Source organism: Rhincodon typus, chromosome 19 (genome assembly GCF_021869965.1).
Source record: "Rhincodon typus isolate 14 chromosome 19, sRhiTyp1.1, whole genome shotgun sequence".
Lineage (NCBI taxonomy): Eukaryota > Metazoa > Chordata > Chondrichthyes > Orectolobiformes > Rhincodontidae > Rhincodon > Rhincodon typus.
The window spans coordinates 31,513,297-31,533,712 of NC_063350.1; the positions used below are offsets into that span (position 1 = coordinate 31,513,297).

At 40.5% G+C, this 20,416-nt stretch overlaps 1 protein-coding gene across 4 annotated transcripts; it reads right to left on the minus strand.

Annotated features, from left to right (window-relative positions):
* Nucleotides 1-631: 631 nt before the first annotated feature.
* LOC109912574 (protein FAM110B-like) lies at nucleotides 632-19,707 on the minus strand. Of its 4 annotated transcripts, none has more exons than XM_048608352.1 (2): nucleotides 19,595-19,707; nucleotides 632-2,657 (listed from the first exon to the last, which is right to left on the minus strand). In XM_048608352.1, exon 2 carries the CDS (start codon nucleotides 2,432-2,434, stop codon nucleotides 1,442-1,444), a length of 993 nt encoding a protein of 330 aa, XP_048464309.1. In that variant the 5' UTR covers nucleotides 2,435-2,657; nucleotides 19,595-19,707; the 3' UTR covers nucleotides 632-1,441. The 4 variants fall into 4 exon arrangements, with proteins under 4 accessions (XP_048464309.1, XP_020367594.1, XP_048464311.1 ...); XM_020512005.2 differs by lacking the exon at nucleotides 19,595-19,707 and adding an exon at nucleotides 18,795-18,964; XM_048608354.1 differs by lacking the exon at nucleotides 19,595-19,707 and adding an exon at nucleotides 3,891-4,165.
* Between the last annotated feature and the right edge of the window lie 709 nt (nucleotides 19,708-20,416).

The window sequence follows — 20,416 nt, forward strand, 5'->3', positions numbered from 1 at the left end:
GTTAACTCTGATTTCTCTCCACAGATGTTGCCAGACCAGTTGAGTTTTTCCAGAAATTTCTGTTTTCTTTCCAAGTAAGTATTTTATTAATTCTCACTGATAGCTTGATTTTCATGATTAAAGGGCAGGGAGTTTTAAAAAAAATTCAGATCATGACATTTAAATAGACATTATGTGCATTTAAAACAAAAACATTTAAATCTACTCCATCAATTAACAACTTCTATATTCCAGACTAAGTCCTTTGGACTAGACAAAGTGGAGTCTGTTTGAACTCAATCATTTTAGAATCGGTCTGCTACATACAAGTTTTCTGCCTGAGTGAATCACATCCTGCCCCTTCCTGATAAAAATGGGATCTGTCAGAAATGGCTTGGGACTTCCATATATAGGTTCTGCCTGACCTATTTTAAAGATCCAAGGAGTCTTCCTTACTCCACTAAGATCCAGCCCTTTGAAATCAGACATTTTATTGAGCATTAATAAAGACAGTATTTACTTATTGTGCAATATCAAGTTGCCTTGATTTGGAAGGCTGAATTTAGACAAATAATGCATGGTGTTTAAAATGGAAACACCCAATTTCCATTGCACAGAATTTAAGTATACTCAGCAAAGATGAAACAAAATATTGAACACTGAAACCCACATTTATTGACAGTTAATTTAAAACAGTAACAAAATATCAAATTGCAGACTTTATATACAAAATTAACAAAGATACAGAAACAACAAAACTAACCTCTCGTGAGATGCATGTACGTAGCAGACTGTACCAGTATTTGTGATCCTTAATCTTGATAAAGTATGACAAATAACATCCCACTGCTTGGAAACTGAAGTACAGCAAAGTCTATCTGAAATAGGGATGATGAAATATTTGGAGTAGACAATTCATTTGAATTAAGACTTTGTACCCAAAGCTTAAACTGAAATGGACCTACTACACATCTCAAACATGTGCTATTTTACTTACTACTCTTAAGCCTTAATATAAAAAAAACTTAACAAATAGAAGTAGATATGTACATATTCCTTGAATAAATTTTGCCTGGTTTAACTATTTTAAAAATCTGGTGTAAAAACATGGTCCTTGTTTTTGGTTTAGTGGTAGATTCAGTCACGTATTTATGGAAGATCCTCAGCATGTTTTTGAACTAAATTACATCAGTTGTCCAGTTCTATTCAGTTGATATTCAGCAAGCTGCAATATACTGTACTACAATTTGAAGTTTTCAATTTGTTGAGTCTTTATTTTCACAGTTTAAACTCTCCAAACACGTCAGCCCTTTAAAATATATACCACTAAACACAGTAGGTGGCAGTACGTAACAAATAGTTTAAATTTCATTGTCTCAATGAAATTATGAGTTTATCATCAAAGGCAAGATCATGGAATTTTAGACTTTGTTCCTTCTCCGTTGTCCCAGGACCTCCTTCGTTATACGGGTGACACTCTGTGAGACTCCTTGGCTTCCTTACAGCTGTACAACCATTTAATGACCCTGGCATTGCGCTCAATGATGGAGATGCCATATGGGATGCGCTCGTTCGCCCTCTCCTCAACCACGTTGCTGTATTGGGAACGGTTATACTCCGAGCTGAGGTTGCTAGCGCTGTACAGCTTGAGGGATACGATATCCGAGCTGGCTCGGGCCAAGCATTCCCCTATCTCCATGCTCTCCAGTTCCTCTGGGTCCAGGCCGCAGTAGTTGAAGAATCGCTCCAAGTTGGCACTGACCCGGGAATAGCGGTCGCTCAGGTCTGACTTGGAGCGGTGCAGGGAGAGCTGTGGCCGGGCCGCCGCTTCGGGGTAGGCTTTCCTCGGCGAGCCCCTGGAGCTGGTAGTGGAGGATAGCCTGGACCTGACCACGGAGGGGCACGCTGGCCTCCAGCCGGCCCTGCTGACATTGGGACGGACATCCACCCTGCGGACAGCTGCGTTCTGAGGCGGCACCAACACGCTGCTGGAGTGCAGCTCAGCTCCCAGCCTCTCCCCCGGCTCCGGGCGGCCACAGCGCGGCAGCTTCCCTGGGCTACACTCGGTGGTCCGCTCCCCCGGATCAGGCTGGCTGCCTGGCGCGTTTGGAGTCTCATAAATGAGGTTTCTCAGAGTCTCCAGGTTTAGGGCTCCCCTCCAATCTGCATTCTCTGTCCTGCGGACTCCAGCACTCGCAGCTTTCCTGGGGCTGTGAAGGCTCCTCCTAATGGTAGGGGACAGGACCGGTTCACTCGCCTTTACTGGCTCCTGTCGGGTATTCGCTACTTTCTGGCTCTTCACATACTTTAATTTATCAGCTTCCAGGCGCTCTACCGCACTCGGCTTCCTGTTGCTGCTCTCCATCTGCTTTCGAAAATAATCGGGTCCCTTGTTCAGGATCCGGAACGGAATCGCCGAGGTGAAAGTGGGAGGCCCAGACACTTGTTTCAGCATTTCCTGCTTTTAATCACTTTCTCCTTGCGGTAACCAGAAACTGAGGCTAAGTATTCACAATTTGCTCAGTGTTAATGGAGCATCAGGGTCAGTCTCCCATCCAGCACAGGCTGAAAGCAGCAGTAAAAATCCCAATGTAATTTCACCAGGTCTAACCAGTGGCAGGATTCCCCAGGTTTAACTTGCTTCCTGTTTATACAGTCCTGTGAACGTCTCCACTGCTCTGCAAGACAATGAAAAATAAGATGAACTTTTAAGCTTCAATTTCCGAAAACCCCCCAAAATCCCAAACACTGGTTGAGCCAAATCCGATTTAACTTTATACTGACTCAATCGAGCCTGCGCCTTTTGTTCAAGTTATCCTGCTGTAACCGAGTCAATGTCACGGATTTCTCGATTAGTATACTTTAATAACCTGTCCCACGACTTGAAGTGTTAAACATCTAAAAGTATCAGCAGTTGGAGACAACCTCCAACTGATTCAGCGCAGCTTAGACTTGCCTGTGGCTGCTTTTCCCAAGCCCAGGAGTAGATCCCCCAGGAAGTTGGCCAATACCCACCAGGCACACGGAGTGACTGAAAATAAGCAATAGCCGGGAGGTTAGTGAGCAACCCTTTCACATACTAACACGGCAGTAACGTTGGCAATACAAGCAGTGATAGAAATTTGGCAGAACGACGTAGTGAAATGGCAAAAGTGCTCACATTATGCACGCAGCTCCCGTTCTGATCTGAAAACAAGTTCTGAGTGCAATACTTTCCAATAAAAAAACCTTCACCCGAGACAGCTGATGATATCTCCAGGAGTTTCCCAGTGAAAGACAGAGGTTAGGAAATGAAAACGTTTGCAAATCAATTAATGCAAAAGAAAGAACTTACATTGTTAAGAGTTCACAACCTCAATGTTCTAAAGCATTTTACGACCAATGAAATATTGTTTTTTTGAAGCACAGTGTCTGCAGCAATGTAGGAAGCACCTCGCTGAATTTGTACCAAGACAGATAACCAGATAATTAATTTAATAATGGTAATAGAGTAGCAGATACTGGGCAGGTTAGCTTGGCAAACCGCCTTGTAATTTTTTCAAAATTGGGATATTTAACAGACATCCATGAGGGTAGACAGGGCCTCAGTTTAGTGTGTTATTTGACAGATGGCATCATTGACAGTGTCCTATTTCCTACAGGGCGTGGGTTAAAAAAAACCAAACTCAACTTTGGGGTGAGGGTATCTTCATTAATCTTGAGAAGGCATTTGTCTGAATCAAAAGAATCTATGTCATCAACTTTTACTCATTAGTGAAATTGGGTCAATGAAGGATTCAAAAACTTGCACTGTTCACTTCTAGTTGACACAGTGGCCTGGATTCTCCTCCACAGACAAAGATCAATGAGCATCCAGGTTGTCAACTGTATTATAAGTGCACTATCATAAACAGTTGTTACTCATGTCCTACCTCCACCAAGGCTGCTGCTGTTTTTTCTTTCTGCTACATACAAGTGACAGGCATGAGACTGGGTAGGGCGAATACAGTGGATGTGTCCCTGAAGATTTTTCCTCATGGTGGTTTACTGCTGCTTCACAGGATACTGTGTAGTTGATGAAAGCAGGCCCCAAGTTCTCCAACTATACAGTCTGTGCCTTTTATGGATTAACTTTGCTACAATGCTTTTGATGAGTGCACAAATGACTATAAGCTTATATGTATTTTTGACTAAACTGAAATTGTACTGATTGTATCAAGGTCAGCCAGGTGGACCTCGTAGAATATGAGTTCCCTTATTGGCACTGTTAATCTGATCCTATCAGGGAGCCCTGGCAGACAGATATTAACAGGATTATCAGAGGTTTTGTTCACTCAGAGCTGGCTCTAGAGGTAGCTGGATCAGTGCCAAGGACTCTCCAAGTGTAAATAAAGGGTGACCTGTGGATGGGATAATGGCCTCTGTGGAGTTATTTCAGTGGCGATGGGAGTGGGATTAATGAGGTAATGATGCAAAAGTGCTTAGTAGTTGAAGCTCAAATGAACATCATACTGGCACTACAACAGGCTTTATCATTAGAAAATGTGGCAAGTGGAACATTGGAGTTGCAGGGTATTCAGATGGAAGTGGGCACCCTCACCAGGCTGACTGAGCTTGGGGAACACCACTTGATTAAAGGCAGTTGCAATAGCCTTACCCAAGACATACAGAGTCATAGAGCTATACAGCATAGAAACACACCCTTTGGTCCAACTTGTCCATGCCAACCAGATATCCTAAATTAATCTATTCCCATTTGCCAGCATTTGGCCATATCACTCTAAACTCTTCCTGTTCATATTCTTAGAATGAACTCCAATGTCCAGAGATACTTGAAACTAAACAGCAGAGGCAATCAGCTGTGCAGGTTCACTGCTGGTTGTTTCACCTCCGTGGTACCTGCTCTCTCTCTCTCTTCCTACTTTTTAAAGTGCTGTTCTTTTGATCTCTTTTTACCCAAAGTTCCAAAATAATGCAACAGCTTATAAAATAATAATTACTGCTCCAAAAATTTGAGGAAAATCAGCTTCAACACTGAAAATACTTCAGAAAAAAAAGCAGCTCTCACAGCCACAATGTTTTTCCCCATTCTCCAACATTGGATTACCCAGAATCCTTTTATGAATCCTGAACAGAGAAACTCTTGGTCTACCCACAGCAAAACCCCAAACCTCAGCCAAACAAGTAAAACTTTCTTCAGGATCTGGGTCAGCAAGTCATTGTAGTTGCTACCAGAATGTGGACTCCAGGCAGCAAAAGAATCCCACTAGACCTAAATGAAGTTTAAAAACTTAAGGCTGGTATCCAGAAGAGTGCACACCCTGGAAAGCCCACCTGCATCTGGTTTGGAACAGTTAAATTGCTTAGCAATTTCCAAATCAGAACCAATCAAAATAAATGTCTGGTTAAATGGTCACCCGGTTCGATTGAAGGTCAATACTGGTGCAGCTGTTTCCATGATCACAGAACCAGTCTTTAACAAAATTCACTCTGGACTCCAACATTTGTGCAAGCTCTCGGCTAGGCTGAGAGCCTATACCGGGGAACCTTTACACATTAAGTGTACCACTTCAGTTCTAGGCCTCTAATGAGAAGCAGCTGTTTCAGTTACCACTGATTGTGGTAAAAGGTTCAGGCCTGAGCTTGATGGGCAAAATTGGTAGAGAAAGATTCAACAAGATTGGCTCAACTTTTTCAATTAGAAAATAGCTACCAGAGTGAAGTCCTAATTAAATTCCTGGAAGTTTATCAGGAAAGTCTCGGGACCATCAAAGGAGACAAGGCCCCCTTGCACGTTAACCAGGACTCAATTCCATGGATCTGCAAGGCCCACCCAGTGCCATTTGTCTTACAGGCAAAAGTAGACGCAGAAATCAGAAGGCATCACTAAACCAGTCTAGTTTGTGGAACGGGCAGCATTGGTTGAACCGATTGTGAAGCCCGATGGATCAATTAGCTTTTGTGGGAATTTTAAACAAATGGTAAACCACTTTTCACAGCTGGATAAATACCCAATCCCTCACATAGAGAGTTTATACTCAAAGCTGGCAGGGGGTGTGTCCATAACAAAGCTGGATATGAGCCATGCGTACTTGCAATTGCGGTTAGATGAAGATTCTCAGATTTATGCTACAATTAATACCCATCAAGGTTTGTACCAATATATGACACTACCATTTGCAGTATTGTCAGCTTGTGAAATTTTTCAGTGGCCGATGGGAGAACATTTCACAAGGTCTACCCCAGGTTGCTATTTACCTAGATGATGTGCTAATAAAAGGGAAGACCAATAAGAGAAGACCACTTAAGAGAACTTGGACATAGTCCTTAGACATTTCTTCCTGGCAGGCGTATGCCTTAGAAGGAAAAAAATGTGTGTTCCAGGCATTCTGAGTGACCTACAGAGTTATACCCATTGAAGATAAAATGAGGGTGATCAAACATGTCCCAGCTCCAAGCCTGCACCAGGGTTTAGGCTTTTCCTTGGGCTGGTGAATTATTACAGAAAGTTCATACATAACCTTGCCTCCATCCAGGCGCCTTTGCATCAACTCTTAAAGGATCAGCCTTGGAAACAGTTGCATAGTCAAGCCATAGCTTTCAGGGAAGTGAAGAAACTGTTATCATCCTCTAAGGTATTGGCACACTATGATCCCAAGCAAGATCTGGTATTGGCATGCAATGCCTCCCCATGTGGCATCAGGGTAATATTAGCTCATAGGTGGCCCAATGGAGAGGAATGCCCAATAGCATAAGCATCCAGGACTTTGGCTAATGCAGCGCATAAATTTGTGCAGATAGAGAAGGAAGGTTTGGCAGTCTTATTTGGAGTCAGGGGAAGTTCCACCAATACCTTTCTGGACATAAATATGTAATAGTGACGGATCACAAACCCCTGCTAGATCTACTTAAAGAGGACAAGACAATGCTGCCCATAGCCTCAGGGTGAATTCAGTGGTGGGCTCTAATACTAAGTGCATATACTTACAAGTTGAACACCTTCCAGGAGGCCAAGTAGCATATGCGAATGCATTGAGCTTCCTCCCACTGGCAGATACACCGTCAGTGGTACTGTCATTGGAAGAGTCTGTAATCATTTTAAATTTTCTGGACACAGTTCCAGTAACAGCTGACAATATTAGAAAGATCTGTTCCTGGCAAAACTGAAACAGCTAGTAGTGATGAGGGAAACCAAAAAGGGCTATCACAACCAGAATTGAAACCTTTTTGGACGAAGAGACCCCCAGTCACAATACAGGAGGTCATATTATTATGGGGAGAAGACTCCACACCAGGTTAAATCTGATTTTCCTAGGACCTGGGAGGGAGGGTGAAACGGCATCAGGACTGCCGATGCTGGACTTAAGACTCCGCTAAATGAGACAGACAGGGGACAAAGTTTGGTGTAGGAACCACAGAAATGTCCTGCATGGGTAAGAGGCATGGTCGATGTGAGGTCAGATCCAGCCATGGTCCTGAACAAGCACACAGACCATTTGACAGCTGCAAACTCAAACGGTGTTATGCAAAACATGCCTGGTTCCTCCACTGCCTTTCTGCGTGTTCTGGAACCTGTGGGTTCTCCCTGTCCATCAAGCATTGGAGATATGCCATGTCTATCTCAGATTGTGAGGTATGTCGCCACCTCAGTGCCTTTGCCGCCTGAAGAGGAGAATGAATTTCTTCTGAGACGTTCCTGGGGCAAGAGGCTGCTCCAGGAGAAGCTACCAGAAAAAGAACCAGCCTATGTCCTTGGACTCAGAAGGGGAGGGATCTAGTGATTGTAATGAAGTCAGCCGATGGATCCCATAGATTATGAGTTCCCTGATCGGGGCTGTTATTCTGGCCCAGAGAGTCCTGGTTGACAGATATAAACAGAAGTGTCAGAGATTCTGTTCACTCAGAGCTGGCTTTAGGGAAGCTGGATCACCGTCAAATGACTCTCCATGAGTAAATAAAGGGTGAATTGGTGATAGGATACTAGCTTCTGTGGAGTTATTTCAGAAACCATTTAGCATTTGTATGAAGACATGTTAACCAAATTTCCTTTGAAGAAATTGGGGGTACATTAATAAATTAATGTCAAACCTAAAATGTTTTTTATTATTATATTTATGTGCTCTTGCAAAATCAAAACGAAGCAATCATTTTAGACTGGAACAGCAAATATTGAATGCATCAGAACACTGTTCTATACCTTTAAAGTCATGTTATGTCTGTGTTGGCTGCTATGGAAATGGGCAAGTCAGGACAGAACCAATTAGTTGCAGTCAGCCAAAAATTAAATAAATGCTCCCTAATGAAACATTAAACAAAAGAAACCTAGAATCTCTGCCCAATGTAAGACTTACAATAACAAATGTAATGATGAATATTGCAGTCTTTCAATAAGAGACAGAAATAGAAAAAACAGAAAAAGAGACAATGGCAGAGGTACAAAGTCAAAGAGACAACAAACAGATTCCTGGCCCCCCACCCCCAACATCGATCCCACCCTGAGAGTGCAGCAGAATCCAGGATTAGGAAATACATCCCTCAGGAGAATGAGTCAATTTAAGTAATTGAATTGAGTTCTTGCACATTGCTACTTTATATATTCTCTGATTCTACGTTCTTGGCTTAATTTGAAGTAATATTCCGGGTTTTCCTACTTCACTACTTATTTGAATGGAGAAATCCATGGCCACTTGAAGTTTCAGATTAGATGGCAGGTAAATTTAGTATATATACTTAAAAAGTGAGACAAGATAGTACGCAAAATGATACTTTTCACTGTTTCTTGGTACGTGTGATAATAATAAATCAAAGAAAATTAGACAAGTATAGGTCTAATAACTGAAGACGATATAAATTAATGACTTTTTTTCAAAAACTAAGCTGGAACAAACACACTTGGGGTAGTACTTCTATTGTGTTACCAGAAAAAACTAACTTGCATTTATATACTACCTTTTATTTACTCCAAACTTTGTAAAGCCAATGAAATACATTTAAGGTGTAGACAATGTTGCAGCAATGCAGCAGTCAATTTGCATATAGCAGCGAAATTAATAACACAGTTTGGGTGTTGGTTGAGAGACAAATGTTGGCCAGGTCACCAAGGGACCTCCCACGCTTATTTTCAAATAGTGCTGCAGAATTTTTTATGCCCGCCTAAGGCCTTATTTTCACCTGAAAAACAGGACTTTTGACATTAGTGCAGTACTGGGCAAGTACAACAGTGTGCCAGGCCAAATTGTATGTTCAAACCTATGGAATGGGGCTCAAACTCACAATCTTCTGATTCAGCAGCAAAGGGTACTGATCTGTGATCCAAGACTGACACTTTGATGAAAAACAATGATCATGAATAAGACAGATGAATTCTGCTGGGCACACATCCTCCACTTCTTTGAAGATATAAAGGAAGAAAATCACTCCAGGAGTTTCTCAGGGATATATCCTCACCCAGCCATCTTAGTCTGCTTCACTGATGAACTTCCAGTAGCACAAGCTCAGGAACAGGGCTGTTTATTGATTTTTCTAGTGCTCAACCCCACCCATAACATTTCTAATACAAAGCAACTCATAACAGTCTACAGCAGGATAATGTCCATGCTTGGAAAGTGAAGTGGCAGGTAACATCAATGTCAGAATAGTGATTAATGATTATTTTGCACCTGGGAAGTTAATCATCTCATCTTGAAATTCCTGTGATCCCTCTGCATGGTACTAGTAGACAAGTCAGTGCTCCGAATGAAATCTAGCTTGATAAATGATGTGTTTTTTTCTGAGTTTAGTTGATCTGTTGGTCACACTAGACTGCAGAGTTTCTTTAATGAACAGGTGTATTACAAAGTAAAAACAAAGAAAAAAACTCTTCAAATAGAAAATGTTTAAAAGATTTTAAACTGCACAGCAAAACAAAGACTCACCTCATTTCCTGACAGCATCCATTATAAAGAATAAAATCTGCAGAGATTACCCTGTATGTCAAACTTTTAAGTTCAACTTAAATGATTCTCCCTAGTTCTCTTCAATGCATTGTAAAATCTTCTTACATGAATGCAGACAAAACAGAGCTTAGATTTTCTTACCTTCTAATGACCTGCAGATTACTAACCAAACTCTTATGTTTGGAAGGTGAACAAAGTTAACATTTGTACTGAGGTCACTGTGCTTTTCTTGAGTTAAAATATATTCCTTCCTAACAGAAAAACTGTATTTGCTTCTGACTCCAGTCAGGTCTCCTCCAAACTGCCTACATTTTTTTCAGTCTCTGGGTTTTGTCAGTTTCTGGATTATCCTGAACCAAATACAATGGCCTTCCATATTTACCCAACCTATCAACAATCACAATAAAAATAATCTTTCATTAAAACTCCAAAGGGTCCCTGTTCTCTGACACATAATGGATTAGATCACTGCTTTGGAAGGACTACCTGATATGGTTATTTTTTAAAATCCCATTCGAAAAATAACCACCTTCATTTGCTACTATTTTAGAAATCCAAACTCTAAAAGTTCTATTTATTCATGCCTTTCATCATAACATTCATACAAAACCACTACTACTGTTAAATGTTCCATCATCAGCATGGAGTGTTTTCATAAGATACAATGGCTCAGCTATATAAATTCTGCAGTCACAAGAACAGGATTAAGATTGGTGCTGTGTTTCAGCTTCTCACTCCCAAAGTAAGTGCTATTAAAATTAGTACTAAAGCATAAATCTTGCATTAAAGCTTACCCATTGGACAATCCCTTTAGAGAAGATAAATAATCACAGATGGATATTAAATTCCTTTACTTCATATTTTCTGCAAAATTGTTCATCAGTTAATAAATAAATTCAGTTTTAAGGGATAACTGTTACTCAGTTAACTGTGGTGGTAAAGTTGAAGTCCAGCCGATGGCTATTTCAGTGTTACATTTTATTCACTGAGTTGCATATTGTTGCTAATGAGCATATTTACCTGGTCAGTGTCACAGGAAGAGGCATACTATAGGCCGTTCAGCTCCTTGAGCCTGTTTTATCATTAAAGTAGATCATGAATAATATGCAATTTAACTTCATTTATCTGCCTTGGTATCATATCCCTTAATACAGTTACCTGACAAAAATCTATAAATTTGAGTTTTGAAAGCTTTATTTACTTTAGCTTCAACAGATTTTGGGGTGGACCATGCCCAAATTCCACACCTGTTTGTGAGAAATATTGCTTCCTGACAACACCTCTGAATGACTTGACTCTAGTTTTAAGGTTATCCTTCTTGCTTGCACTTATCTGGAGGATACAGTTATTTTCGATTCAGCCCATAAGTGGCTTTAATTATTACAAATACTTTCATTAAATCCTGACACATTAGGGAATATGAGCCTAATCTATCCAATTTGTCCTCATAATTCAGACTAATTCAATTTACATATTACTGTTCTCAGTCAGACCAATTAAAAAATTTTTAAGGTCTGAAAATAGGTCGTGCAATGAATCTGACATGATTTCATTGCTTCAAATCAATTCTAACAATACCATTTCATAAACTATTGAGCAAGAAATAGTTGATTCAGAATGGGAATATGTTAATAACTGTATCTTCAGTTTGTGGGTCAAACATAAAAGTTGCAAACATGCAAGATGAAGGTATCTTTGAACCTCAAATTTGATGAACACAAGGTAGAAGCAAAGCAAAAGATCATGAAAGAGAAGAGATAAAATAATTCTGCATTGAACATATATTCTAAATTCTATCTCAATAAAATGATAATTATTATTTAGTTTGTTTGATGCAGTATGTTATGTCATAAGTATGGTGATTTAAGGAGGCGAGCCAATGAACCTCAAAGAATATGAGTTCCCTGATTGGGGTTGTTAATCTGGTCTAATCAGGGAGGCCTGGCTGACATAAAAAGAGGAGTATCTCGCTTCATTCTAGGGAATGGCTCCGAGCAAGCATGTCAGAGTCCACGTACTGTGCACGAGTAAATCAAGGGTGACTTGGTGACAGGATACCAGCCTCCTTGGAGTTATTTCAGGATAAAATCTCCATTTGCCAACCTGTCTTAAAAAAAAGAACAGGAATATCAGACATCCTGTTCACTCTGAGAGCTGGCTCTGAGGAGGCTGAATCAGTGTCAGGGACTCTCCACATGTAAATAAAGGGTGGCTTGGTGACAGGATACCGGCCTCTGTGGAGTTATTTCAGTAACTTAGCAAATTCATTCTCATTCAAATAATACCTATTCCAATTTATTTTCTTCAAACTGCCACAAAATAAAAGTTTATAATATCACAGTAAGTTATTTCAGGTACAGTCTGATCCAGTAATGCCTTTATTCACTGTTACTCCAAAACATGCAAATCTTTATCTACAGAAAAGATAAAATGCTATGCTGTGCTCAGCACAGCAGTAAGATCAAAATATTTTCATTGATTCACAGGTCCTTAATGGAGTGTGAAATCAGGGAATTTATTTTAATATTTTATTTAATAAGTTTCAGTAGATTAAAAAAATTGTAAAAAATGCCAAAGAATGCACATTTTGTTCAATCCTAAATCTAGGCATACATGTTACTAATGAGGGCTTGTGTTGAGCAGTGGTAGTGTCCCTACCTCTGGGCCAGAAGGCCTGCATTCAAGTACACCATTCCAGTTGTATGCCATAATATGTCTGAACAGATTGATTAAAAGTATCTGCATGTTAGTAAGGTGCCAATTTTCATAATTCTGACTGTATCCATATTTGCAACAAATTCCTCAGTCATATCAAATAGGACATTCACCGAGTCCTTTGAGAAAATGTACTGCTTTTGTATGCATTGGGAATGAGGTATGCATGAAAATCTTTCACTAAGTGTATTGAAAAAGATCTTTTGCAAAGACCAAGGACCATTTATTTCAAGGTAAAACAACAGCTTTTATAAAGGACATAGAAGAGAGTAGGCATAATTGGATGCAGTAGGACCACAAAATATACAGCAAGCAGCTTGCTGCTAATCCATTTTCCAAAAAGACTCACTCACCTACCCGACACCAGCATAAGATCACCACCCCCACATCCCCTGACCCTGTCCTAGAAAGAAGTTGAACTACTCCAGAAATCGTACAATGTTCAGCCTTTTAAAGCTGGCGAGCTGCAATGGAGCAGTGGGTAATTATAAATATGATGTTCAAAAATGAAAATCGTCCTCTTATTGTTAATTTTGTGCTCTGCCTATAAAGTAAATTAGATCATTCTAGTCACTTGTGATCTTTGAGGTAACAATTAATTTTTACTGATATCTAACATTTCATGAACCTATGCAGCAACTCCTTTGTTGTTTCACCTAATTTTTTTCAAAAACATTGCTTACAGTACAATTCACTTCCATCTTGTGATACAGGCAAGTTAACCATACAGTATTTTCTGCTGCTGCATACACTTTTAACTCCAACATCTTTTTTAATAGATTTCCAGGTTTCTGTATAGACATTTCATGACAGTATTTTTCCTTTAATATAATTTACTTTATTTGAAGGAGCTTTATTCTTCTGGAAGAAACCATTCCCTTTTATTGTTCAAATTTCTTTCTAACATCATATTTATAAATACCCAGTGCTCCATTGCAGCTCGCCAGTTTTAAAAGGCTGAACATTGTACGATTTCTGGAATAGTTCAAATTCTTACTAGGACAGGGTCAGGGGAAGTGGCGGGTAGTGATCTTATGCTGGTGCAAGGTGGGTGAGTGAGTCTTTTTGGAAAATGGATTAGTAGCAAGCTGCTTGCTGTATGTTTTGTGGTCCTACTGCATCCAATTATGTCTAGTCTCTTCTACGTCCTTTATAAAAGCTGTTGTTTTACCTTGAAATAAATGATCCTTGGTCTTTGCAAAAGATCTTTTTCAATACACTTAGTGAAATATTTTCATGCATACCTCATTCCCAATGCATACAAAAGCAGTACATTTTCTCAAAGGACTCGGTGAATGTCCTATTTGATATGACTGAGGAATTTGTTGCAAATATGGATACAGTTAGAATTATGAAAATTGGCACCTTACTAACATGCAGATATTTTTAATCAATCTGTTCAGACATATTATGGCATACAACTGAAATGGTGTACTTGACTGAAGGCCCAGAGGTAGGGACACTACCACTGCTCAACACAAGCCCTCATTAGTAACATTTATGCCTAGATTTAGGATTGAACAAAATGTACATTCTTTGGCTTTTTTTCACGATTCATATTTGTATTTTTTTCCTCTCTAAGCTCACTTATCTCCAAGTTTTTGAACTTAATTAATAATAAATAATTGCCCCAGTATCCTTTGCTTAGCTACTCATCTATTTAAATAATTTTGTAATTAGACTCTGCTATGGTCTATAACAACCACTTGTAGGATGAATGTAGCTTCAACAAGTCAAGAACCTGAACATCATTCAAGGTAAAACAGCTACTTAACAAGCACACAATCTTAAATGTTCGCTCCCTCCACCACTGGCATGGAATGGCAGCTATCTGAATGATCTACAATATACACTGCAGAAGGGTCTAGGCCCAAAACATCAGCTTTCCTGCTCCTCTGATGCTGCTTGGCCTGCTGTGTTCATCCAGCTCTACAACTTGTTATAGCAGCAATTCACCAAGCTACCTTTAACAAGTCTTTGAAATTGCTGACCTTTACCATCTAAAAGGACAAGGACAATATGGCAGCACCATTACCCCCAAGTTCGCCTGCAAGTCACACACCACCCTTACTTGGAACAAAATCACAATTCTCATACCTATCACTGGTCAAAAACCTGGAACTCCTTTTTTACCAGCACTGGGGCATACCTGCACCCCATGGACTGCAACAGGTGTTCACTTCCAATTCCCCAAAAAGAAGTAGGAATGGACAATAAATGCTGGTTGTGTCAAATATGCATATTTCCCAAGAATACATTTTTAAAGAGTGTGCAGTTCTATAACGCCATTCCTTCTGATTTCCAGACTATGCACTCTAACTTCATTCTCTAAGACATTAATTCAGCAAAGTGATAGAAGTTGTCCTCGACAGTGCTATCAAGTGGCACTGAGTGATAACCTGCTCACTGACATTCAGCTTGGCTTCTGCCAGCACCTGACCCCATTAAAGCCTTGCACCAAGCATGGACAAAAGGAGTGAATTCAAGTGGTGAGGTAGCAGCGAATTCTGTTTACATCAAGGCAGCATTTGAGGCATCCAAGGAGCTCTAACTAAACTGAAGTCAATAGATATCAAGGGAAAAATTCTGTTGTGTTAGGGATCATACTTAGTACAAAGGAGGATGTTTGTCATCGTTGGAGGTCAATCATTTCAATCCCAATACGTACATGCAAGAGTTGCTCAGGGTAGTGTACTAGAACCAAATTCTTCAGCTGAATGGAGAGATTCCCTTGTAAACATTGGTGCAAATTATTTTCTGAATTTAACAAGACATAGAAGCAAACACTAGTTTGTGACTTTTCTCTGAAAAGGCTCATTAAGACAAATTTTGAATGGCAAGTCTGCCCAGTTAATTTCTACAAAACTGATCACAGGTTACAAGGAGCTTTAAATACCTGAACTAAACATTACTAACTTAACACAGAAATAGAAAATGCTGGAAGTACCCAGGAGTCTGGCAACATCAATGGCCAGAGAAACAGAGGTAACTTTTCAAGTCAGTGACCTTTCATCAGAACTGATCTGCTGAAGAAACAGTTCTGACGAAAGGTCAGTAACCTGAAACTCTTCACAAAAGGTGGTAGATTTGTTCAGTAGTTCCAGCACTTCTTGGTTTCATTAAAGATTACTCATATCAACTGCTGCAAAACAAAATTTACCATATTTTCTTTAATGGACCTGTCGTTAAACTTCCATCTAATTGTGTTTTACTGGGAGTTATTGTGTCTTTTGCTGGATTAGAAGCAGGCAACATTTTTCATGCTGTCTTAGCATACCACAACATAGGGATATAATTTATGTGAAATCCAGGTCGTACACATAAAATTGTGTAATGACTCCCAGAACATTTTGACGTTTCTCAACATATTGTTTTCTGCAGATTTTTTTTGAGGAGGTGACTAGATGTGTAGATGAGAATAAGGCAGTTGATGTCGTCTACATGGCATTCAGAAAGGCTTTTGACAAGGTTTTACATGGGGAACTGGTCAAGCTTATTGGATCCAGAGCAATTTGGCAAAATGGATCAAAAATTGGCTTAGCTAGTTACAACTTTTTTTGTGCCTGGAAGTCTGTGTCCAAAGGTTTACTGCAGGATTTGGTGCTGGGTCCCTTGCTGTTTGTAATGTGCATGAGCAATCTAGACAGAACAGTAGGCTTGCAGATTACAAAAATTGCTTGTGTGGTAAATAGCAAGGAGGAATGTCTTGGACTATAGGACAATATAAATGGGCTGATCAGATGGGCAGAACACTGTTTTAACCCAGATAAATGTGAAGTGAGATATTTTGGCAGGATTAACAAGGCAGGGGAGTACACAATGAATGGTAGGACCAAAGGAAGTACTGAGGATCAGAGGGCCCTCAGTCTGTATGTATAGATCCTTGAAGGCAACAGAACAAATGGATTGAGTGGTTACAAAGGCATATGGAGTACTTGCCTTTATTAGTTAAGGCATTGAAGAGTAGGGAGATTATGATGGAGCTGTACGAAACACTTGTTAGGCCACTGCTGGACTACTCCGTGTAGTCTGACAGCCACACTACAATGAAGATATAACTGATCTGAAGAGCATTCTGGGGAGATTCACCAGGGTCTTCCCTGGTCTGGAGCAAATCAACTACAAAGAGAGATTAGACTGAGATTAAAGAGAGACAGACTGGGGGTTGCTTTCCTTAGAGCAAAAGGAGGCTGAGGGGAGGCCTGATTGAAGTCTGCAAAATGAGAGGCACAGATAGTGTAGACAGGAGGGAATGTTTCTCCTTAGTTGGCAGGGAGGGATTCATTAACCAGGGACATAGATTTAAGCTAAGGGATAGGAGGTTTAGCAGCAATTTAAAGGGAAACATTTTCACCCAGAGGTTGGACGAAGGGTATCTGGAAATCACAACCCAAAAGGGTAGTGGAGGCAGGAACCATCACAACATTTAAGAAGTTGTTAGATGGATACTTGTCAATCCATAGCATACAAGACTATGGGTCAAGTATTGCAAAATGGGATTTGATTAGATAGATGCTCGATGACCAACACAGACACAAAGTAATACTCTATTATTATAAGTCCATTTATAGATTGGAGTTCTGGTAAAGTATTTGGAATAGACCAGCTGTGAAACTTAATGGATCTAAGATTTTTTTAAAAAAGGAAATTACTGAAAATATCAAGCACAAACTGCCTTTTAAAAGATAAATTGAAATGTTTTTACAAGGATGGGGGGGAAACACAAGACAAAGTCTGAATTCAGTATAATGCCTTTTATGGCCTATGGACACATTAAAATCCATTTTACAGTCAATTAAATGTCTTTTTAAGTGAAAGTTGCTTTGGTCCTAACAGACCATAGGGCTGCTCTCATTAGAGACTGATAACTAGTGGTGGTTTAACCTGAGGGTCACCATGACTTAGGCAAGTGGAGAGATTGAGAAGGAGGCTCCTTCATGGTAATCTCAGGTGGTACAAGAATTGAACCAACATGGTTGGCATCACTCTGCATCAAAAACCAATAGTCCAGCCAACAGCTAACCGACCCCTTTCTGCTCTAATATGAAGAGTACTGCAGCCAGTGTTCACACAGTAACATCCCATATACTGCAGTGATGATAATCAAAAAGACTGTGACACTTATTGGCAAAAGAATTGTCAGGACATACTGGCCGAAAGCACATTGGAAGGAGCTAGAACTGCAGATTCTGGAATCAGTCAATACAGTGTGGAACTAGAGGAACACAGCAGGTCAGGCAGCAGAGGTGTGGAGGAGATTGCCAGTGGGTTGCAGTGGGAGAGAGATCCACTGAGGTTTTTCCGGAGGGAGAAGGATAACTTCTTCGAGGTAGGCATCCTTGGAAGAGGCTTCGCAGTCGGGTTATAAGTCACTCGGAGACAGTAAGAACTGCAGATGCTGGAGTCAGAGTCAACACAGTGTGGAGCTGGAGGAACACAGCAGGCCTGGGATCAGGTTCTGAAGAAGGGTCCCGACCCGAAATGTCGACTTTCCTGCTCCTCTGATGCTGCCTGACCTGGTGTGTTGATCCAGCTCCACACTGTGTTGGCACATTAGAAGGAATCAACTTTGGTTTAGTGTTTCATCGAAAGACTGTACTTGCAACAATGCAGCTCTCTCCCAGTAGTGTGTAGTACTTAAATGCCACACTGCATTATGTGTACGAAGCCCCTAGATTTCATTACTGTTCGATGAAGAACTAGCCATTTAGATCAACTTTAGTTGCGTGGGCAGCCACCTGAGGGAAATATTTTATCTGCGCACTGGATACAGTGAAATTCCAAATGCATTTCTAAAGAAGGCGTCTTTCGATCGCGATACACCCATCACACGGAAGCAATCGGCCTGATTGAGAGCAGTCGGGATGGTCGTTCCTGCAGTTAAATAGCCTCATTGTCCCTCCAAAAAAAAGCCTTCTATACTCACTGTCCATAAATAACCTCCTACACAGAAAGAATATGATTTGAGTATGAAACCAAAGGGCCTCTGAATACTCCCTATCCGCCTTCCACAAGATATTACTCGTAGAGAAGTGATAAGGAAAAAAAAGAGAAATACAAATTCAGCATAAAATTAAACACTTGTACAGTGTAAAAGTTTTATTTTAAATCGTTGACTTACCTTTCGTATTGGAATTGAGAGATATTAAACACGGGGGAAAAAAAAACCTTGTGCACGTAACTTACCTGCAAAAGACTCCTTTTATTCGTTCAGTTTACGGGGCTCTGTGATCGTGCAGCTGATTGTACAACTTCAGCCGAAGGATCTCTGTGCTAAATCTGAAACTGCAAGCTCCAGATTGCCTCACCCTCACCAGCCACTTCTCAAGACTGTCACCTTGTCTGGACTGGTTTCATTTGCACTCGTCTGACAAAGAACTCATTTCCTGTAATTCTGTGGGCGGGGCAGCAACCTAATACAACATTAACTCTTTCAAGCTCGCATACTTACAGCCCTCAAGATTTGATTGTGCAGTGTTCAAACAATAGCAATATAGTCACATTGGCACCTTACTCGTTTCCCAATTAAGCCTTGTAATCCTAAAGAGAGAGCAAATTCATTGTCAGTGGGGTGACTGTTGGGATCCAGGAACACTACATCCCAGGGTGAGGAGCTCAAAAGCCTAGCCTTTAGTTTCTCATCCGCTACTTCTTTTTCTGGTTTTCTTTCAATCACTTCATTCACCAGAGCTTTTACCAGGCTGACCTCCTTTGTGCATCGAATAAACGTTTGATGCAATCCTTCCTGTCACTTCTACCTATACAGCCCTCCGCCTTGTTCCCGTGAAATTTCAAATTGTGGAGGTAGATCTATGAAAAAATTTTTTTTATAAATAATCCGATTTCTCCAGTAAGACTTTATTTGGACAACAGCGCATGTTTCAGGCAGAGCGTTTTAAACATATACATACTACCCATTTTTTGTTGGGTTTTAATGCCAAGGTGCTGACGAGAACAACGCATTTCTAAATCCAGGGTCCGCTCACCTAGAAAGAGCTGCTCATGTCAGATGTATCTTTAACTGGTGCCAGGTTGAAGAAAAGCTGGTTTCTTAAAGACCTCAGCTGCTCCACAGAAGCCAGGCACTCGTGGAGAGAACCTCAGTAATTAGTAATTGTACTGAGTGGGGTATTACCACATTTAAAAAAGCAGCAAATTAGTTTAACAAGAAAAGATTGAGATTATTGAAATACGCCTCAGAAACACCATCTAAAGTCAGTGCGGTGAGGTCCTCTTCGATTATTTTAATAAATGTTTAGGTTGAAAGGTAATCCACAGAAGCAGCTTGTGGCACTACTTTCACAACAAGTGGGTGTGACCAAGCTGTTTCCGCAGAGACAACTCATCCCTTCTTCATTATGTAAGGGGCCGAAAAGGATGTGCTGGAGGCTGATGATCTAAATGCAAATTGTGAAATACTGAACAAACACGGCAACGCTACAAAAGCCGAGCAGCTGTTACACTGCACCTGAATATTCGGCACCCAAATAGAACCCACAGGCAAAGCAATGTCAGTGCTCTTTCAGGCTATCGCTTTGTAGGGTCGATCATTACTTCTTAAAATAGAACTGAGGGTGGATACATTAGGCCGTGGAAAAACAATTCAATGTGCTTGGTGCATTACTGCCGAATGTGTATTATTACAGAGCAGTAAATTGCATTTACACAGCACTACTGCTATCAGAGATATGAAGAATCTGACCATTATTATATCCGTGGCAACAGTTTCTATTGTTGGGCCCAACTGCTCACCTCCATGGTCATGTCCCCGGTAAAACACTTTCTTCCTCAGCCTTTGTTTCCTCAAT